This window comes from Osmerus mordax, chromosome 3, assembly GCF_038355195.1.
Source record: "Osmerus mordax isolate fOsmMor3 chromosome 3, fOsmMor3.pri, whole genome shotgun sequence".
Classification (NCBI taxonomy): domain Eukaryota; kingdom Metazoa; phylum Chordata; class Actinopteri; order Osmeriformes; family Osmeridae; genus Osmerus; species Osmerus mordax.
In genome coordinates this window covers 15,028,499-15,050,493 of record NC_090052.1, presented here as the reverse complement: position 1 = coordinate 15,050,493, position 21,995 = coordinate 15,028,499, and the positions used below count along the sequence as shown (strand labels likewise).

General features: G+C 46.3%; 1 protein-coding gene across 1 annotated transcript in view; it reads left to right on the top strand.

The window, feature by feature from the left end:
• The first annotated feature begins 288 nt into the window (after nt 1-288).
• Nucleotides 289-21,995, top strand: part of LOC136940654 (Na(+)/H(+) exchange regulatory cofactor NHE-RF2) — a 28,171-nt gene continuing 6,464 nt past the window's right edge. The window contains exons 1-3 of the mRNA XM_067232888.1: nt 289-820; nt 2,761-3,084; nt 21,554-21,781. Coding sequence (XP_067088989.1) covers nt 614-820; nt 2,761-3,084; nt 21,554-21,781 — 759 coding nt within the window. The 5' untranslated portion in view covers nt 289-613. The remainder of the gene's footprint in view (nt 821-2,760; nt 3,085-21,553; nt 21,782-21,995) is intronic.

Sequence of the window (21,995 nt, the reverse complement as noted above, 5' to 3'; positions counted from 1 at the left end):
GTATGTGTGCCGCTTGTGGGCGTCATAGTTACACTTTGACAAAAGTCAAGTGAACAAGCGTCTAAATAGTTGGAAGTCGCCAGGTGGTGCTATACCTTCATCCAATATGCCTGAAAGCCTGCTTATGCTGTAATTGAATCCTTATTCCCCAACCAGTTGTTATGGATGAAGGTCCAGAGAGTGGTTAGCGCTTGTTGCTTTTTGCAGTGCAGAATGTTGGGTCACTCGCTTTAATCGTGATGATGGACTAATAACCGCGCGCCGCTACGAATAATACATTTTGGAGTGTCCGACACCATTGCGCTTGGCTTGGATACCGTGCAACACAATAGCGCGAGGTCGTTCCTGTGTTTTCTAAAGGGTTGTATTTGTGAACATTTAAAGTTCTGTGGTGGAATTTCTCCAAACGTGGATGTGTATTGTGAGAGTGATTTGTCAGCGCGAGGATTTACGTTTGGAAGTTCGCAGGACATGAACAAGAAGACAATATGTTATTTTATTGTGAGAGTTGAGTAGCAGTAAAAAAAAAACTAAACCATTTTTAACAGGCGTCTCTACTTTGGAAACTAGCACTGTTCTTCATATAAACAAATAGGCAGTCCAGGACTGTGAAATGTCCAGCGATTTGAAACCGCGGCTTTGTTTCATGTTAAAGGGGGAGAGTGGGTATGGGTTTCACTTGCACGGCGAGAAAGGAAAGAGTGGACAGTACATACGCAAAGTTGAGCCCGCGTCGCCCGCTGAGGCTTCGGGGCTGCACGCTGGAGACCGTGTCATTGAGGTGAACGGTGAAAATGTGGAAAGAGAAACGCACCACCAAGTGAGTAGCCCGAACTTCACCTGAATGGACAACTTAAACTTTTTACCCTCTATTATAGCCATCATATACTGAGAGCCTTCATAAATTGAGTTACTTTGAATGACATGCATGTTCCAAATCCAGGTGAGAACTTTTATCACAGGGCCAAATCGTTTTAAGGGAGACTGAAACGAGTCATCCCACGTGTGAACATTTCATTTTGTTGAGTCAAGAGTGTTATATGCCTAGAAGCAGCCAGTCTGACATTATTTTCTGCTAGAGATAAATTGATAGCAGCCGGTTACAGAAAAAACGTCAGCTCTCAACTCTTTACTTTCATTGAACAGTGACTCTCGAGCGACAAACACACCCAACGAAAGTCCACCTCAACATCACTTTAGTTGTGCGCAGACATGACAACCCAGCAACAGACATTAAACAAACCGCATCAAACTGCTGTTTCAACAGCTAATCTGTGTTTGGCGTTTCACTTTCAGGGACGTTTCTTGGTATCTTGGAGGCGCCGTCTCTTGGCGCGCTGTCAAATGGTGACAGAAGGCTCAGATAATGATTTTCCCAGCATCACGAACATACAGAAGGACAGTTAGACAACGTCTTTCTGAAGCTATATTAACATGGGCAAAAAAACACAGGGCAAAGATAGACTGCTTGCTGTTTTGTTTCTATTGCAGTGTCAGTTTGTTGGCATTAACAACTTACCTTACTGCGTGCAATCACTCTAGGGTCTGTCAGTGTTTACTCTGCAACCCCCTGCCTCCCGTCTGCCTACACTCCTGTAGTTTTAGTCATCTGCATAGTGCAAGAAAAAGAGGCAGGCAGAAAAAATGCATGCATGCATAAACAAACTTCGACAAACAGACAAGACAATCCGAAGGTTCCAAATGATCAAATTCCGGTGGTGGCGACAGGGGCGTCGTTAGACCCTTTTTACTGGGGCACGTGCCCCAGTATAAATCTGCTGTGCCCCAGTAAAATCTAAAGTTTGAGTTTTAACAATTTACTTTAATAGTCAGTGCATTAATTTAGATATTTAGCATAAAAAAATTAACGCAGTATCCCAATCAAGGCTTGTAAAAGTGTTTAACCGAAAACACAAACCGATGCACGCAGAATTCCATGTCAGCGCGCTCTTCTGAGCTTGCCAAATAGCCACTGCAGGATGCACACACAAGTCCAAGTGTCGGACTTGGCACACAAGTCAGAATTGAGGTAGGCTAATAAAACATTACAAAACTAAATATCGTTTCGAAATGATAGACCTACCGATCATCTTATTTTGACTAAAACATGCTCACTCGCATTAACTATTGATGTCCCTGACAAAGCTGATATCAAACTTGTGTCGTTGAACTGTTGTATAGTTTGTTAACCCGTTAAGGAGTAGTGTCGCACATATGTGATCGTTCGAATGCTGGTCTCACAGCGTAACGTTGCACATGTGCGATTTGGAACATTCCAACTTACTATTTTCCGATAGACAAAAACAATATGACAAACGCTATAGTATGGCTTCAAAATTTACAATGAGTAGGCTAACAAGTAACACTAGCAGGTAGTAGCATTGCTACGAGTATTATGCTAGGTTGCTAGGTAACGGAAGCTAACTAAAGCTAGCTAGCTTCCGTTTCTGAAAAATAACTCACTATGGTGGGAGCGTCGGAAATATTTAGAAATCACGCATCTAAAGGTTAAGCAAGGGGAGTTTCTATATATGGAAAAAAGGAATAGGGGCCTGTGCCCCAGTAGAGTTTTATGTCTAACAACGCCTCTGGGTGGCGACATGATGACTGTCTCATGTACAGAAGGTGTCTTACTATGCTGAGAACCAGCATACTGCCAAGTGGGATCTTTCCATCGTCTCTTTCCCTTTTTCCCCTTCTCATTCCCTCTTTGATCCTGTCCTTCTGTCATCTCTGAACCCCCCCGCCCCCCCCTCCTAGGTGGTGCAGCGCATCAAGGCGCTGGAGCAGGAGACCAGGCTGCTAGTCGTGGACCGGGAGACGGACGAGTACATGCGCAGCCTCCGCCTCACCTGCACGGAGGATATGGCCCAGCGCGTGGCCGGCGAGCCCCCCCCCTCCTCCTCCACCCCTCCATCCCCCTCGCCCTCCTCCCCTGGCCCCGCCACCCGCTCCTCCGCCCCCTCCTCGCCCCCGGCCACGCCCGCCAAGCGGGAGAACGGCTCGGTGTCCAAGCTGCCCCTGGGCCTGAGTAGCGAGATGCCCAAGCCCACCCGCAGGTCGCCGTCCCGGGCTGCCAAGAAGGTACGTAGAGCCGTGGTGGTCCTCATCAGGGGACGGATCGCTCCTATGGGTCACATCACTGGGGGACGTCTGCTAGATGAAGTTGTCTACTGTATCAAACTGGGAATAGGACGATAAGACCTTTGTTAATTCTTAGAAAAACGCCAGATATCGAGGGCGACTCCCTGTCAGTTAAATATATATCTGTCATGTATACCCATCTTGCCTCCCTTGGTCAGCGGGTCTTGAATGATCATCATTCAACAGTCAGCGATGGCTCTATCAATGAACAACGTTACCATGGTGTTTTAGAGACAGATCACAGATCAGATTACCGTCACCCAAACCTTCAACCTTCAGAGACCTTCAGCCTCTTTTCACCCAACTCCCAAGACTGATCGCCCCTCCACCTCATAGATCACATGAGAATATGGAGATTATGTTTTTCAAGAGATACAGTAGATCCCAGATCAGATGGTGTAGATGAGATGAGATAGATTAGGCCTATTTAGGGTCGCAGAGAGTTCTAACCATAACCCAGACCCTGAGACCACTCATTCTCAATCTCCTGGGAATACATAACATGGCTGGATGAATTGGTTCCAGATTCCAAAGGGTACCAAAAGGCCAAAGGTCGTGACCTCTGGGCGGGCGGGCAGGCTTCTGACCAGGGACAGTGATTTGATTCTGTTGCAGCTCACTCTGAAAGGTCACGGTGGGCCGGGCGAAGTGAGTTCTACACAGCTAGAAGCTTCTTGAGTCTTGGACCCTTTGTGGTCATATCTTACGTTTATGGCGAGCAGTGTCATTTGAGTTACGAGACTGAAAGATGACCCGGGTTTGCAAAACAAAAAAAGTGGTATGTTTTGGTTTTACTCCATGTTTTTCTTCTTGCAGATTTTGTTTGGGTTTTTCGATTCGGAAAACAGGATATGTTTTCCTTTGGGTCGTCTGCTTTCCTGAGATCGTCTCTGATTCAGTTTTACATCTGCTGTGTGCAGCAGAATGAGGGCTGTTTTCTCCATTCACACATGTGTTTGTACTTAAGCTCCGCTTGCCAATATCTGTGCTCGATCCAGCCTCGTTTCTACATGAGCACTGACAAGGCCAATCAGTTCCAAGTGGCAAGAAAGAGAGATAAAAGGAGAGAAGGAGATGCACATTTGGATGCATACATGTGAACACACTGTATGCTGTCTGTGTGAGCCATGGAGACAAGTCCCCTGCAGCCCATGGGGTCAGAAGACTCGGCTAAGCTCTGGAAATGTTTGGATCTTTGATTCTAAGCCTCTCTCTCTCTTTTTGTTAGTATGAGAAGAGGCAGACAGAATGCAGAGACACTTCTGAAGGCAATCTCATCTGAAGGAGAAGAAAATAGAAGGGGAGAGAGAAAATAGGAGAGGAATGAGAAGGGGTGGAGAAACGAAGAAAGAGGAGGGGAGGAGAGACGAGAAGGGGAGGGGAGGAGAAGACCAGATCAGCTGGGCTTTAGGCAGGCTCTCATTAAGCAGCATGCAAAATACAAAGCCTGATGTTTGAAAAGGATCTGTAGTCCTGTTTGCTGTATGAAGTAGCATTTTAGGAAGGTTTTACGAGTCAAAGATGTTGCCCCATGTCTCAGTATATCAACTTAGTTTGACTGGATAGGTGTGTGTGTGTTTGTGTGTGTGCAGTAAGTGTGGCCTGTTGCAGCTGGAAAGGCCTACACTCATCTGTAAGAGAAGTGTTTTTTTCTGTTTCACTCATTTGTTGACATTCCACCTATTATGTCACATGCAGTGAATCTGTCGCTCTGTGTATTTTATTATAGTATTTCATCTTTGTTTCTCCTGCCGTCTTAATCAGTTAGTTTTACCATCCACACTAACCAACATCCCACAGAAAATCCACCCAAATATCTAAGAACACAACGTTTAATCTGTATGTCTTTTAATATTTGACTACCTCAGAATCATGACTACTGCAGCTCTGTGTAGTCCAGACAGCAGTAGACTGGAGGGGGGCAGAAGGGGGGTCAGGAAGTGGGGCCCAGTGTATGGGGTGTAGAAGTGGGGGGAGGGGATGGGGGGACTGAGTCACTGAGGGGAGAGGGGTTGATGTGGAGAAAGCGGAGGGACAATGAGACTTGAGAAAGTGAGAGTAAATGGCAATGTTCTCTGTAGGATGAGAATGCTCCTCACATTGTGTGTGTGTTAAGCCCTGGCTGTTTCACACCTCCTCTAAGCCAAACGTGTCAGCTTTATGTCCTCAGTCTCCTCAGAGGGCTGTAAAGTCAGCCATCAAACAGCCAGGTGGAAAGGGGGACAGGAAGTGACAGGCTTCCTGTGTGCATCTCATCCCTGGACACTCATGTCTTTATGTCATGTCTTGTCATGACATTGCTAAAGGTGGGGGCTGATGATCTAGTCTTACATTTTCTTTTTTACATTTTCTATTCCACACCCCTCTCCACTCTTCATCTCCTCTCCTCCACTCTCATCCCCTCACCTCTGCTCCTCTCCTCCCCATCTCTTCAGACTCCTCCAGACTCCTCCCTTCTAATCACATCTCCTCAACTCCTCTAGTTGCTACACAAAGTGAGTGTAGGCTCCCAAGCGTTGCCATGGTAGCAGGACTCCTAGAGTTACCTGAATTCCAGAACTTCCTGTCGGGAAGTTTCAGGCCGCTCATGTTCTGCAGTCAAACCCCTGTCACCAGCCATAATCACTAACACGTGTGTGTGTGTGTGGAGGGGGGGGGGTTTGTTTGTGTAGGTTACATGACACTGACTGTTCTTTTAGGTTCTGTTTTACGGCCTATCATTCCCCAGGTCTCCTTTTCACTACATTCCTCTGATGTTTACTCTGCTGTTGATTTGTAGGACAGCTAAGAGTGTCCAAGGACCGAACTAACTCAAAACCTCTCTGCCTTCACTCTGTGTGTGTGTGTGTGTGTGTGTGTGTGTGTGTGTGTGTGTGTGTGTGTGTGTGTGTGTGTGTGTGTGTGTGCGTATGTAGGTGTGTGTGTGTGTGTGTGTGTAGCTGAAGTAGCACCAAATCACAAAGAAACCGCAACCTCAAAACACTCTCACAAACCAGCACACAACCCTTATCTGGGTCTATGTGGGTGTAATTACAGTGACAAAACCCCCAAATGTTAAAAGATATGTCTCTAACTGTTCAACATCCCTGTCAGTCTGGCTATGACCCATGTGTCATTCAAGTCTTTTCAAGAGCTCATGTTGGAGGGCTTTAATGGAAAATGACAATACAGGACAGGACAGTGAGTGGTGAATGGAAGGCTTATGTAAGGCAGTCAAGCCTGTGTTTTGCTAAAGGCTGCTCTGTGCTCTCACAGGCTACGTTCAGAATGAGATCCAGAAAACGACAAGGCCTTGACTCAGGCTTCTTAAGGTGCTGGTTTCACTCTGCCTTGCCTGGTGATGACGGAGGACATCGCCTTGAATGTCAGTTTGGTTTTGTCTTTGTTTCTTTTTTCTCTCCAGTCCTTTGTGTTGTAAAGTTCTGCTATGAAATCTGGGTGAATGGTGTCTGTTTGTGAGTGTGTGTGTGTGTGTGTGTGTGTGTGTGTGAGAGAGAGAGAGAGAGAGAGAGAGAGAGAGAGAGAGAGAGACAGACATCACGAAGGTGTGCGGAGAGGTAAGAGGATACATCTGAAGACCACGTGGGGATGTTCTCTTTTCTCCTAATTGCGAGAGCGCACACACACACACATGTATGCACACACACACACACGCACACACACGCATGCACACACACACACACGGCTCACTCCTCAAGGTATTCCGTCAGGGGTACAGTCTCATTCTCCATTGTCACCAGATCCCTTTGACAAAGAGTCCAGTGTCACTTTCTCACCACAGAGAGGGTACCCTCAGCAACACACAAACACACACACACACACATAAACACACACAAGGATGTAATGTAGTCAGGCATTCATTCCTTGTCTGTTTCAAAGCATGTGATTGGACGACTACCCATGTGGATGACATCAGCTGTGTGTGTCGAAGGTTGCAACGCAGAACTATCTCCATCACTTTGACGTGGGAGCATGTGTTCTTGCACCTTTGATTGCTTTCATGTGTGTATGTGGGTTGACGCAGCCCACACACACACTCCCAGAAGTGTGTGTGTGTGTGTGTGTGTAGGTGGAGCAACACTTGTTAAACAGGCTTTAGGGATCATCTGTCCATGTATTCAGACCACATTGAGAAGCCTCTCCAAGAAGAAATTGGAAGTGGAAGAAATATGATTTCCTAAGCGCTTATGTTAATCCCAATCAGCTATTACCTTATCATCTGTTCATACATTCTGTCGTATTATCCATTCATATATATGTTTTCCTACTGTAACCTACTATGTTCTGAAGACAGTCACAGTTTTATGATGTTGTATCCACCTGCCTATAATAACTAACATCCATTGGCTGTATGTTATCTTTGTTCTTCTCTATTCACTATAAACACCATCCTTCGACCTTCATGTATGAAACAGACCGCTAGTACCGTTGTGTCTGAAATGATCGATTTATGTCGGGGTGTTGGTTAAACTCTCTCTCCAATCTACAGATTGCTAATACTTATAAAACCTAGAACTCAACTGAACGTAGTCACTCGGTTATCGAAGAGACGGACAAAACACTTCTTTCATCCCTGGCTAGCTCTGTAGCTCCATAGTTAAAGACCCTGGTATCCCCACACCACACACTGCTAGAGCACCAGGCCTTTCTACTTCTCACGGGTTAACCTGAGCCTGGCAAGGGGCAAGGGAGACACAACAGGTCAGGAATATTTGAAATGATCTGCAAGAACCAGAAAGAGTGAGACAGACAGCAGGACAAAGCGGTTAAGGGACAGGATGGTAGATGGCCAAGAGTTAGATAGGGGGAAGGGGAGAGTTTAGAGGGATGTATGTTTAGACATGACGAGAGAGAAAGAGAAAGCTGACATACGAACAAACTGCTATGATTTCCAACCTTGCCCTCTCAGTTTGTTCCATGATGAGGCGGGAAAGAGTCGTGCTGGGATTGATGTGGCCATTCCTCCCACAGTCAAAGCAGGGGACATATTTGTGTTCTGTGGGTTGTTTTGAAGACGGCAACATTTTTGGACAATCTCTCGCTCCTTGCCTTCTGGTGCTTTCTGCTTGCTCTGTCTGTTTCTTTCTCACTCCATTTCTCTCTCTCTTTCTCACTGGTGGGTCTAAAGACATTAACTCCACCCTAGTTGGGTTATCTAGCCTGCAATATAAAAACAAAGTAGGTTGTTGTTGTCCTCTCTCCTGGTGAGTCACATTTACAGTGTTGCAGTTGTTGATTTGAAATAATAATATTAAAAACAGACAGACACTGGCTGCAGTGCTTATAATTCAGTAGGGGTGCTGAGTTGCATTTTCAAAGATCTAAATGTGTCTTGGGTGACTCATAGGAAATACATGCACACTTCAGCACAGTTGCAGAAACGCATGAATTGGTTACACAGTCACACACACAAAAACACAGATTGCGTGCCCATGTGTATACAGATGCAATATAGAATGTATAGTATGCAGGTCCATGTGTATACACATGCAGAATGTTCACAAACCAACAGTCACCACCCACACACATATACACGTAGCATCCGCAGGGTTCAGTAATAATGAATGAGGTTGTTCCTCTAATGGTCTCCTCACTGGGTTTCCTCAAGCCCTAACTGCCATATGTGTCCCATTTACCAGTCTTTGTACACTTGCAACCCATAACTCATTGAGACTCAAACACACACGTGTAAACGTTCAACACGCTCTTCAATACCAAAACCATACCCCACATTATCTTCCAACTCGGTGGTATTCTACAGCTTTACTACAGAACGCCTTTGTTTTGTTGTTGCTTCAAAACATTATATAGTTCAGTGTTAAGGACTAGATGAGGGTCGGAACACCTCCTTCGTGAGAGTGGGACCATATCCTCACCAGGCGCAGAACCACTGGCAGTTCGAGAACATCATTTGCAGTTCTAAAGTTTGTGTTAAACGAAGGAGTGGTTCAGCTAAGACTAAGATAACTTCCTGTAGTGTGTGCATCTCCCTGAAACATGATGTTTGGTGTTCAGAAAGGCATCCTGAAAACATCCTGCCTGGATCCTACGAAACATGAGTTCAAACATCTCAGTGTTTGTGTGGTGTTTGTGTGTGTTGTGTGTGTGGTGTCTGTAAGTGTGTGTATGGTGTGTGTGTATGTGGTTTTTGTACAGTAAGCCCATGCATGAATGTGTCACAGGCTCACAGCACTGGTCTGCTTCTAAACAGCAGCACAGACTAAACACGCCATTGCTCAATGTCGGCAATGGAGCTGGAGTTAGAAAGAAAGAGAGACTGAGAGAGGGATGGATAGATCGAAAAAGATCGATAGAGTGACACAAAGAAGCGTTCTCTACACACAACAAACCCTCTAGGGTGCTGCAGGATAAAACAGCTAGGAGCAAAACGATGGATGAAATGATCTATAGTCATGGTCCCTGCTGAGCTTGGCTGAGCACCACAAAGGAATCTGCGTTGGGGGGGGGGATGTGGGGGTGGACCGAGAGTACACAGTGGTCAGGGCTGGTGGGGTCAAAGGTCACGTTTGTGTAAACACAGGGACAGCTCCTGGATTTGAGAGAGGGAGAGAGAGATGGACGTGAGGAGGCGGTAGAGGAAGGGCAGAGGTGGAAAGAGGGCGATGAGAGGCGATGGAGAGAGAGAAAGAAATGGAGTTTGTTCTGTGGACAGCTGGTCGTGCACAGCCGTCAAAAGAGAGGTACACACACAGAGACACATGTTCACAGGCCTCTATCCTATGTTCTACAATACGGCTTTATATACACATCAAGTTTTCAAACTCTTGATCCCCCCCCCCCCAACCGCTTTTCCATTCTTCTGTCCGCAGATGTTGTTTTTGTCTCGGTCTCGGTTGTCAGTGTGGTTCTGTGGCCTCACTGGTGCCTCGTGTCCTGTTCTGACTGTCTGTTTGCACTGTGCTGTAGCCTAATCTCCGCTCCGCTGTGCCCTGCTGTCCTCCAGTGTCCTCCCTGTCCCAGATTCTTCTCTGCAGAATAATGGAAAAAAACGTCAACTCCGGTCCAGAGGAACACACGCCCGGGTCTGGGGAGAGAGGGACTGCCAGCAGAGGTGTCTTCCCCTGTCTTCCTTCCGCCCTTGTCTTCCTGTCTTCCCCTGTTTTTTGCTGTTGTCCCCTGTCTTACCGTCTTCCCTGGGTGACACTGGTCTCTTCTGCTCTCATCCACAGCACGCTAGCCCTAAAACCCGCTCCATCAAAACAGTCGAACGATATGGACAGAGAACACATGCATTTACAGTAATAATCTCTCAAAATGTCTCTTGGTGTCCCCTGGAATCGATTCATTCAGGGTCCTTTAAAGACTAGAAATCATGAGAATCATGTTTTTAGTCTCCCCCTCCCCCCGTCCCTGTGTGCTTGTGCTGAATGCCAGCTGTGTTCTGTCCAGATGTAGGGTTCTGGGGGGTGGCGGGGTGTCAGGCCTGAGGAATGCCTGAAGAAAATGCTGGCATGTGGGATATGGGGTTCTTCTTGGTGGGAGTGGTGGGGTTGAAATGGGGGCCGGAGGGTGTTGGTGGAATTTGACCTATTTGTGTGTGTGTGTGTGTGTGTGTGTTTGTGTGTTAGAGAGAGAGAGAGAACCATATGTGTGAGTTAAAAAGAACCGTGTGTGTGTGTGTGTGATAAGAGTGAACGAGCCAAACTTGTGGGAAAGAGAGGACCGCGTGTGTATGTCTCTTATCCCCCCCAGGCGTGACCGCGTGGTCAGTGCTGGGGTCGTTCCCCCTGCTGACCCTGCACACAGAGATCTGACACACACACCAGGGGAGGCTCTGCTGGAGCAGAACGTCTGTCCACCTTGGACCCTGCTCATGGCTGAAGCAGGAAGCGCTTTCTGGCACTGAAATCTTTAACCAGCGCCTTTGGACAAATAAGAAAGCAGAATTTCCAATCCATGTTGGAAAGTTGAATATTTCTCTCATCCAGTAACCCCCAACCCCTCCCACGCACACCCACACCCACTTCTTCACAGGACTGTGGTGGTGCTGGAACAGTGTGCTATCAGAACAAATTGTAGATAGACAAGAGATCAATACACTGCCCACTCGCAACCACACTAGCTGAGTAGGGGGAGGGGCATTTAGTTAGAGGGAGAGAGGAGAGTTTTGTAAGGACCGAGAGTGTGAGTGGGAGAAAGAAACGAGGATAGAGTGAGTTGGAGGGAGAGAGAGAGAGAAACAGCAGGAGTGGTTGAGAGGAATATAGATAGAAAATAGGTGGGAGAGAGAGGAGAGAGAAGATATTCCAATATTCATTGTATTCCAATATTCATATCCAATATTCAGTGTATTGGATATGACAGTGTCTTTCAGTGAAAGAAGCCATCAAAAGTGCACATTTGGAGAGTTGTCTGTTCATGCTGTGGTCCTGAACTGATTGAGGAGATGAATGTTCACACACAGCAACACTGCAGATATAAAGAGAGAGAGAGACAGGTAGGCAGACAGACAGACAGACAGACATGTAGGCAGGCAGGGAGGTCGGCAGTTCACTGGAATGCTGAGTCCAGCTGTGTAGCTGCAGTCCTTGTTTCATAGCCCCCCACACAAGCACCTCCTAACCAGAAGGAACTTCCTACAGTCTTCCATACTACTCACCCCACTCTACCCAACCCACTCTCTCTCTCACTTTATCCGATTCTGCTCTCTCTGTCTCGCTCTTTCACCCTCTCTCTTCCTTTATTCTGTCTCTCCTTCTTGCACTCTCTTTCTCTCACTGTCACACACTGACACACACACACACACACGCTTCTTATCTCATACGGACTCTCCCTGACCTTGGACCAGATTCCCTGCATACCCTGGTCACTCTCAGCCCTCTGAAGGACTGCTGGGATCGGTGGGTTGTGGCCATGGTCACTCTGTGGCTTTTCTAAACCCCTTGGTGTAAAACTGTATGGCGTGTGTGTGTTTGTGTGTTACAGTAAGCAGGGCTTCAAACCAGAATTGTTTTTTCAATCAGTTCGTTCCGTGCCGAATCTGTATTTTAACATCTCCGGTTTTACGTTCCACCTTCAAATTATCGTTCCCGAACCGGTTAGAGCCAAAATGACACCAGTACCCAGGCCTGGACTGGTAGTCTGGCATACAATTATAATTATTGTTTTACTTTAAATTGGCCAACGACCGGCCCATAAAGCAGGGACAGCGGCCCATTGGTTCATTTTCCATACTGACACTGGGCTGTTCCAATCACATTTCTTAACATTCTCCACCCCCCGTCCCGTCCCGGTCGGACCGATTGTGGTGGCCGGTCTGAGCAAAAATGCCATGCCAGGGTCCCAGTCCAGCCCTGCCAGTACCGGTTACTAGGGATGTGAGATATGTAGGCTCTGAATCTTTTAGATGCTATTTTGATTGAGACTATAGCCTATAGAGTAAAATATCTATCAATGTCACGAAACATTACAAGACCGCACAATTTGCATTACAAAGTAGGAGTTTCCTATGCCTGTCTTTGGCAGAAGTCCACAGTGGCGTCCAGGTCAATTGATTGATTTGCAATTTTGGTCAGTCACAGAACTGACATTTTTTATTCTTGCTTCGTTTTTGTTCCTTGCAAAATATCCATTTTTTATGGTTTTCTTTTTTGTTCCTTGAACCGGTTCCTTGTTTCAAAGTGTTAAGGTGCCAAGTGTTGAGGTGCCAAGCATAGAGAACGTCTCCATGCTATGTAGATGGGAGGCCATGTTGTACACTGAGAAAAAATTCCATCTAATTGATTCAGCATGCTTTGAGAATCCGAGAAGGGCTGGAATCCTGGTTTATGTGTTTGTGAAAGAATGTAATTATTTGCTGGAATCTGTCGAGCTTCGTCCATGGGCTGTCAAAATATGCATGGGGTAATGATGTTGAAATTCTGAGCAGCAGTTTGCTGGGGTTGATATAATCGCCTTCATGCCCTCACTCCCTCACTCTTTCCCCTCTCATCTCCCATCACTGTACATCCTGTTGGGCCTCATGTTTCCTGGTTGGGGCGGGGGGGGGGGAGGGGGGTGGGATACACACAGCAGCGTTCAGACGTGCACTACATAAATGTCTGGGCCTGTGTCTTAATAGATGGCTGGGGGGGGGGGGGGTCCTATGGCCCAATCAACCCTCAGAGGTCCCCCATGTATACAGTACACACGCACACATTACCCTGTCTGCTTCTGACTGATAACAGGGGCGGGGTCCTACGTTTGTCATCACCCTCAACTGCATGTCACATAAACACAGCACATTGGCACACGGAGAGATGGAGAGTAAGAGAAATTGAGAAACACAGTACATGGGAGAGAATGAGGGGTAGCGAAGGAAGGATGGGGGGAGCTGATGAAAATGTTGAACGAAAAATAGACATAGGTACTAAAGGGAAAATAGACATTGGGAAATGAAGGGGAAAGGTGTGGACCTCTTATCACTGCTGATGAACCGAGTAATCCCAAATAATCTTGACTAAATGATTGAGTTCAGACTGTCCGTTTCCAGTTAAAGATTTTTATCGTGAATCTTCACACCGACAGAAAAGACGACAGACATGTGGGACCCCTGTTCCTCTTGATTTAACATAGCGCGTGCATGGCATCCATTTCCACTCCAGTCCTTTACAATGACCATGAAAACGCATCCAGCATGTTTCTTAGATAAAGTGTGTCTGTTTGAGTGTGTGTGTGTGCGTATAGTTTAGTACTCTCCTTCACACATCTGAGATGTGCAGTAGGCTACACGATAAGTTCTCACGGATTGCAAGGATGTGCAGTCATTTGCCCCTGCGTGTGTGTGTCCCCGTGTGCACACACACTCCTTAACGCTTCATAGATGTATAATTGTACAGTATGTTCTCATGGAAACAAAGCAGTTTGCCTGTTGCAACTGAGTTGCATGTGCTTGCTGTGTGAACCCAGTGAAGATTTTCAGGGTAGGAAGATGACTCAATGTGCTAGTCCCTTATTACACAATGCGATTGTGTGTCTCCGAGGTGGGCTGTGCTTCAATGCCTTAATGTAGTTTGGTCTAAGTTACCCCCTGGGCTGTGAGCAAAGACTGGAAACCATGACAAAAGCAGCTTTCTTCAATTACATGCTATGGCTTTCATTTTTTTATTCTTTAGAGTTGCATATTCAGTGTTCTGACATTATTGTGGAGAGGTTAAGTTTGACATAGGATGTACTGTGCCAAGTGACAGCAAACGTGACAGCACGCATGAGACCCGATGACACACACATTTGTGGAACATTCCGGGGGCCATAATTACAGTTGAACCTTTTTTACACCTTTTCTCTGCCTTGTCACACCAAAGCAATGTCGGTTATACTTTGGCTGCAATAAATCATGCTGCAAGAAATCAGCAGCACAAAATGATTGATGGTCAGGTGAACTGCTGGTTGCAATTGGTCATGGCCAGCGATAAGACTTCCTGAATCTTTACCTGTGGGATTTTACAGGGCTATGCTCAACATGAAGGGAGATTATGGATGTAACTCTCACCAGATGAGCTGCCCTGGCACCTGGGAACTGTTAGAATGGAGGGAGAGAGGGCATGGAGGAGAGGCAAAGGAGGAGAAAATGGATGTAGAAAAAGATAGCTTTGAATATTGTGCAAAAGGGGGGATCTGAGGAGGACTGAATGGGTGTATGAAGAGGAGATAGGAAGGATTTCCAGGTTTTGCCAGGTATACACAGGACTCCTTTATTTTGCTTGACTTTGACTCAGTTCAGGGATTTAAGGTCGATCAATGCCCATACATCTGGATTTTCTCAAACTCAATTTCAGTTGGAATAGCTTCTCTGACCCGCTGAGTCACCCAGCCAGAGGTGGATTAATGGGCCAGCTCACTAGCGCTAGTAAACAACCATGCACTAGCTTCTATTGTTGCCTGCTCCCCAGGTTATGTTTGGGATTCAATAGCCTGTCTCACGGATCTGAGCAACTGGACCCTGAATTAGGGGACAACTGTGACATGGCCAGAATGTCCTGCCAGGTCACTGTGGCTGCTTTGAGACCTGTTTGACTTTCCTCAGTCACAGACTCGAAGGGCTCTCAAGTTGCTAGACAGACTAGTGTTTTTTGTGTGTTGGGATTTGGGAAGGACGTGGATAATATATGTGTGGCTGTTATACAGGAAGAGAGTGTCACCTTAATCCCCTTGTTTTTGTGTGAATGTGTGTGTGTTTGGTCAGTGACAGCCTCAGGCTTCAAGACATCCCAGGCCATCTGCAGTCAAACTCAGTCTGGTGGTTTTTCAAGCTTTTGTTATTTTGGAAACCAAAGATTTTGTTCAACCAGTCCATCTTCTCATTTCTTATTTTATTCATCTCCCGCCCAAACCAGGGGTGAATGGAGGAAACTAGAGTTCAAGTGAGACTAGTCTACATTTATGCTCCACAGAGAATACATCACAGCCTCTATGGATAGGGTCTGGGCTCCAAAGAAAGCACATGGTTGAACTCACTTCACAATAAAAACACCTGGAAGGCTGTAAATAACTTCACAAGGACATACACGTGTGGGCATTCCCAATCTCTTTATCTATCTCCCTCATGCACACACACACGTAGACGCTATAAAGATGGACAAGAGACAGGGCTTTGAAAAGGGAGACATTGAATGGGATTCCAGGTTGAAGTTGACAGAAGCTGTCAACATGTCAACTGTTCTATCATGAGATAACAACAGGGGGATAATGACAAGAAATACAATTTGGTATCGTTGTTTAATAGTTCACATTTCTAAAGTTTCTATGCAATGTTTGGCGGTGAAAAAGATCACTTTAAGATCACTTTTGATCTTAAAGTGTGGGATGGGTGTAGATGGTGTAGACGTCCTGGTGTCTCCATCTATAGATTTAGATCTATCTGATCTTTTTAGATCTACCAATTTCCTGCAGCGCAGTGCGCGCAGTGCAGTGTGCTGTGCTGTTCTCTGCGCTGTGCCCTGTGCTGTGCAGTCATAAGTGGCCCTGTAGTGTTTCGTCTACATGCAGACTGATAAGGGGTTCAATCAGAGGTCATCACAGGAGCAACAGTAGCACCTTTCATCTCCATCGCCTTCATAACCCCCTGTCCTCCCACAAAACTCCTCCTTCCTTTTCTCTTCCTCTCTGCCTCCCTCCCTCCCTTGTCTCTCTCTGGTTTAGCCTCTTCTCTTTCTTTTCCTGTCGACTCCTTATCTCTTCCACTCCCCTTCATCTCTGCAGTGCTGTGAACTCTGAAGCGGGGGGAGAGTGCCACACGGTCAGCAGGTTTCACTGTTTCCCTCCTCTTCTCTTCTCCCCCCCCCTTCTCCTCCTCTCTCCCTACCCTCACCCCAGCAGTGTTTCCCAGGCGGTGGAACCGCTGGATCAGTCACACATTACAAACAGGCCTTCCCTCAGCACACACTAACCCCAGGGGGGGAAAAGGCTTTGGCAATGCAGCCGATTGAGCCAACCCATCTCTCTCTTTCTTTCTGTCTTTCTTTCTGTCTCTTGGACCTTAGGCACTGGTATTTACTTTCTATATTACCTTCATCCTTTCCTTTCCCCATACCCCTCTGTGTTCTCCATCTCTCTTTCCTCATGCATTTGTTTCCACTTTCTCCCAGCCTATCTCTTTATCTCACCATGTCTGCCCTTCTTTCTGTCTTATGTTCGTTTGCCTAATCCCTCTCTGGTTTCCCCAGAGAAGGATTTGGTCACTGGCCCTTGCTTTTTCTCTCTTCCTCTTCCTCATTTTCTCTTTCTCTTTCAGCAACCCCACTGAGAGTTCTTAGCTTCATATCCTCTCAGATTGAGCATAAACACACACACACGAAAACACACACGCAGCATGCTTTCCGTCTGTGGGCGGAAATTGTTCCATCAAACAATCCTAATTGTTAACCTTCCTAGAGCTCTTTAAAATACACATGTTGACATGTGTTTTGTGTATCATGTGTAGACATGCAACTCTAAGTTGTATGTTATTGACATGATATGTGGCAATCATTTTTACTCTGAGGGGTTTTATTTTGAACAGTTGGTAATTTTGTCTTCCTTCACCTGTAAGCCACACCCCTCTCAGACCCTGAGACAACAGACTCAACAGGCTGAGCCGGTTACAGTAACACAGCCATCTGCACGACAACGGCTAGTGTTGATGACATCTGCAGTCTGTCCATGTGCTTCTTTGAGTGAGTGTGTGTGTGTGCGTGTGAGGTTTCAGGATGAAAAGGAGAGCTACAGCTTACCTCACTTGTTAAAGAGGGGAAATATTTCAGGTGGATGTGTTTCATCTAGCTACTCTTTCAGTTGTGTTTTACTGGAGGTTTTTTTCACACGGGAAAACACTCACATCATCAACACAGTGTTGACAAACTTGATATTAACCTCAGGAGCGATGATCATGAAATCATATCCTTGTGTATGAGTTTGTGAGGACACACTACATAGAAGCCTCATAAGACACCTGATCCCTGACCGAGTGGGCCAGGCATATTGAGGTAGCTATAATCCCCTATAGGAAGAATACATAGAAGACACACACACACAGGGTTAGGGAATCCCCCTAGGTTGAGAACTCCACACATAAACACATTCACTCATGTGTTTACAGACACACATACACTTATAATACACACATACAGTGCAGTACACACACAATGGCTGCCACAGTCCGGTGGTGCAAAGACAGCCAGTGATCCCTGGCTGTGAAAGGGTTAACAGTGGTCATGATCTAGCTATTCCAGCAGTCTCACTGTGAATAATTCAACAGCAGGAGATCTGGTTTCACCACAAACACCATGACCAGTGGTGGCATTGGAGAAAACACATAGACACACAGATATATTCTTGCTCATACTGTACACACACACGCTCACTTGCACACACACACACACACACACTCAAGACAAACAGTCTCTGACACTTCCCCATTGATAGACAGAGATGGAGAGACAGACAGCACAATGGCTGATTGTGACAGGAAATTGGAGGAATGCATGTCAGGTCACATGTCCATTGACAGACCATCCGGTCCTGATAAACAGGGCTGTGCCAGTGGGGCAGGGTGGGTCAGCTATGGGGCCATGAGGACCAGGGTGTGTGGGCCACAGGACAGCATGTACTATAATGGGTGTGGATAGCCTGGAGAGAAAAAACCTGCATTCCATATCTGCCTCCCTATAGGAATGATCCTGATTTATTTCCAGAACTTTCCTATGGCCTAACTCCATGGACCAAAACAGTACTCACATGGCACCACCGCCAGACCATGGAATTCTGTTCTCGTTCAGACCTTGCTGTTCCTGTACCCAAACAGGACTATGTTTTCCAGAACATAACTCAGATTTCCTGATTATAGGCTAGTTTGCTGACAAATGTGGAAAAATCATACTGGACTGCATCTGTTCTTCAGCTAAACATTTTGTCAAAAACCACAGGTCATTAATCCACCCCCTCACGATAAAATGATTCAGTCTTAAGAAGCTTTAGTTCTAAATCGTTCCATCCTTAACTTCAACACAGGGATGGAGACACCCTGGGGAATATCTATAGTAAAAATATTCTAGGTATATGGGAATTGCTGTGTAAATAAAATCGTTTTACGTGTTAGCTGTATAGGTTATTATAAAAGTGTAAGAAGGCACGACATGGGGGAGGGGTGTAAGGGGTGAGTGGATGTTGTAAAGGGGCAGTTGAATGTTGCTTTACCAAAACAAGATCAATGTTAACAGCCTCATACCCCTGTAAATCCCAATCTTCCACCATCATAACTTGTATCACTAAACAAAGTGTGATTATATTGCAGTTCCCATGTAGCTACAGTGTCGTTACTATAGGTATTGCTATGTAAATAGTTCAATGATAATCTAAATATACCCAAAACGCTGTGTGGGATATGATATGACAGTTGTTTACCAATGATTTCATTTGTACCTTTTTATTTGTTTATTTTGCATCTCTCATATTTCCTCAGTAATGAGAAACTATTGGGGAAACAGTCACGCAGCATTCAAACAGTCTTACAAGCACATCCTGGTTTCCCTGGGAACACCATTTGATTATCTTCCTTTGGCTGGCAGCAGTCCCATTTAGCTTTTCACTGTGACAGCATTTTACTGGGACCACTAGAGATGGCTCTATTGCTGAGCAACCCGTGTGATCTGTTTTTGTAAACCTGAACTGTGTTTCTCCTGTGAGAACCCTGTTAGGTGTCTTTAATGAAGATCTCACTCTCCAATTGGCAACACTTCAGTATGGATCTGTGTGTATCGATTGGCGCTGATTAATGTGGGGCGGCAGGGTATTGTTCCACACAAAACATAGGGCTCTGACGGGGATGGACATGTTGCTAGTTTAGCTGGTGTTGATCGGTTAAACTCCTCAGGTATGTAAAAGGCCACCCGCGCCAGCGAATAGCTAGCTTTTCGTTGGCGTAGCTGGTAGTGGTCGTGCTTGGTATGTCAGAGGTGGCGGGTTCGATCCCAGTGAAAGGCGAACATCAGCCAGTGTACCTCTGATGGAGCAAGGCCACGTCTGTTACACTAGGTTAGGGTGGCCAGTCTATGGCAGACAGACAGGTAGCCAGGCAAGGGTAGACAGACGGCTAGGCGAACATAGACACATGTAGCTAGACTAGGGTAGACAGACATGTAGCTAGACTAAGGTAGACAGACATGTAGCTAGACTAGGGTAGACAGACATGTAGCTAGACTAGGGTAGACAGACATGTAGTTAGGCTAGGGTAGACAGACATGTAGTTAGGCTAGGGTAGACAGACATGTCGCTAGGTTCGGGTAGACAGGTATGTAGAGGCAGTCAGAGCTTAGCCTGGGAGAGAAGGCCATCTCCCCACACTAATGTCTACCAGCTGTGCTGCTCTGTGCTTCCTCTGTTTATCTTACTCCAGCTTTTCTATCAAGAGCTCGTTCTCTATCTGTCTGTCTCTGTCTCTCTTTTTCTCTCTCTGTCTTTTCTCTCTGTCTGTCTGTCTGTATGTCTGTCTGTCTCTCTCTATCTCTGTCTGTCTCTTTCTCTCTCTGTCTCTTTGTCTCTCTGTTTCTCTTTGTCACTCTCTCCCTCTTTCTGTGTATCCCTCTCTCCCTGTCTCTCCCACTGTTCAGAGTGCTAATAGCTAAGTTACCTCTCTCCAGGAGCCCCCTCCCCTTCCTGGGGCCTGGCAGGAAGTCCCCCCTGTGTGGATTGGGAGTGATGGGAATGAAATTAGGCTGAATGATTCCATTGTGCTTTGGACCTGGACCTCGTCTGGCTTGGCCCGACTCGGCCCAGCTAGCTTTGGCAGGGCAAGCTCCCCAGTTCACTGTTGGTTTAATACATTATGTGCTTAAACTAGGCCATGTTTCTTGATGCCGTTATTTTTTTAGCCCGTTTTTTACTTTATTTATGGCTGTTACGAAAGCATTTATAGTCACTAAGCTTTTTCTCTGACGACTCAGGGTAGGTGATGCATAGAGGAGAGGGAAAGACTGAATACATTTTCATAATTTATCAGTTTTCCTTTTTATTCCACCTCCCTCCTTTCTCTCTCTTTTTCTCTATCTCTCAGTTATTTTCTCTGCCCCCTCAGTCCCAGTGTGTGTATTTTTAGCACCCACACACACAGGGTGGAGTGTGAACAATAGCTTGAGTTTTCCATCTGAACATTAACGTTGCGCGATGTGATGTTGATAATATGTGGCAGGCTGGACTTCCTGTTTGTCCACTCATAGTACAGGCAGTCCTGATAAGCCTCGCCTCCTGTCACTGTACACTGTACACTGGCTTCACCTGTATGTGACTGCTCATTATGAGGTAGGGTTACACTGCTGCTCAACAGTAGTTGTCCCTTCCTCACACACACACACACAAACATTTACATGCAAGGGATTCATAATGTCAATATTGCCTTGACGTTTTCTGGTTTCCTTTTGTAACTCTCATAAATAGAAATGACCTACGCTAGTTTAGGAATTCCCATAAACTGCAAGCACTGTGCTGTATGTATTATGTGCCTGATAATAGTGGTAGCCCATTTAAACTGTTTACAGATATAACTTCTAACTGAGAAGGAGTGCTGGTGTAGAACCTGTCAGACTGCATGGCGACTGAACAAGGTTTTTTGCGTGGTTAAGCGTTTTGGTGCTTTGTTCGTGTGACAGCCTTTGTGATGCCATCAGCATATCCTGTCAGTGTTAATCAGCCTGTCTACTTTAATGGGAATCTTCTGAGATCATTCTGTTGTTCAAGCATTCCGTACAATTAAGAACAACATTCAGTTCAGATGTTGTAATGTGGCTACCAACAGATGAGATTTTACCAGTCAAATTACATTGATAACTGGTCAAATTACATCCGTTATACTGTAGTTTACCTACAGCACTGGATAGTGGATACACACATTCAAGTGAACTCTAGGAACAGTATTAATATGGCTGTCTGATTCCTCTAGGAGGCCCTGGCTCACATCCAGGCCGAAGCAGAAGCCAAGGCCAAGGCACTTCCCCCGGTCGACCCCTCGGAGCTGTTCCCCCGGCTGTGCCACCTGGTGCGGGCTGAGACGGGCTACGGCTTCAACCTGCACAGCGAGAGGTCCCGGCCCGGCCAGTACATCCGCTCCCTGGACCGTGGCTCGCCGGCCGACCTCGCTGGGCTCCAACCTCAGGACAGACTGGTAGAGGTGAGGGAGAGGGGGCTGTAGATGGTGAGGGGGGGGGGGGGGCATGACCAGAGAGGTGAGGCATGGCGGGGGTTACTAAGCGGTGGGAGGATGGATGAGGGGAGCGGGGGCGACTCAATTTCAGAAACTAAAATCACCTGGTTTTGGCTGATCACAACGAGTGAAAGATAAACTGGTGGGAGTCATGGCGGAGGGACAGTTTCCCATTGGGTGG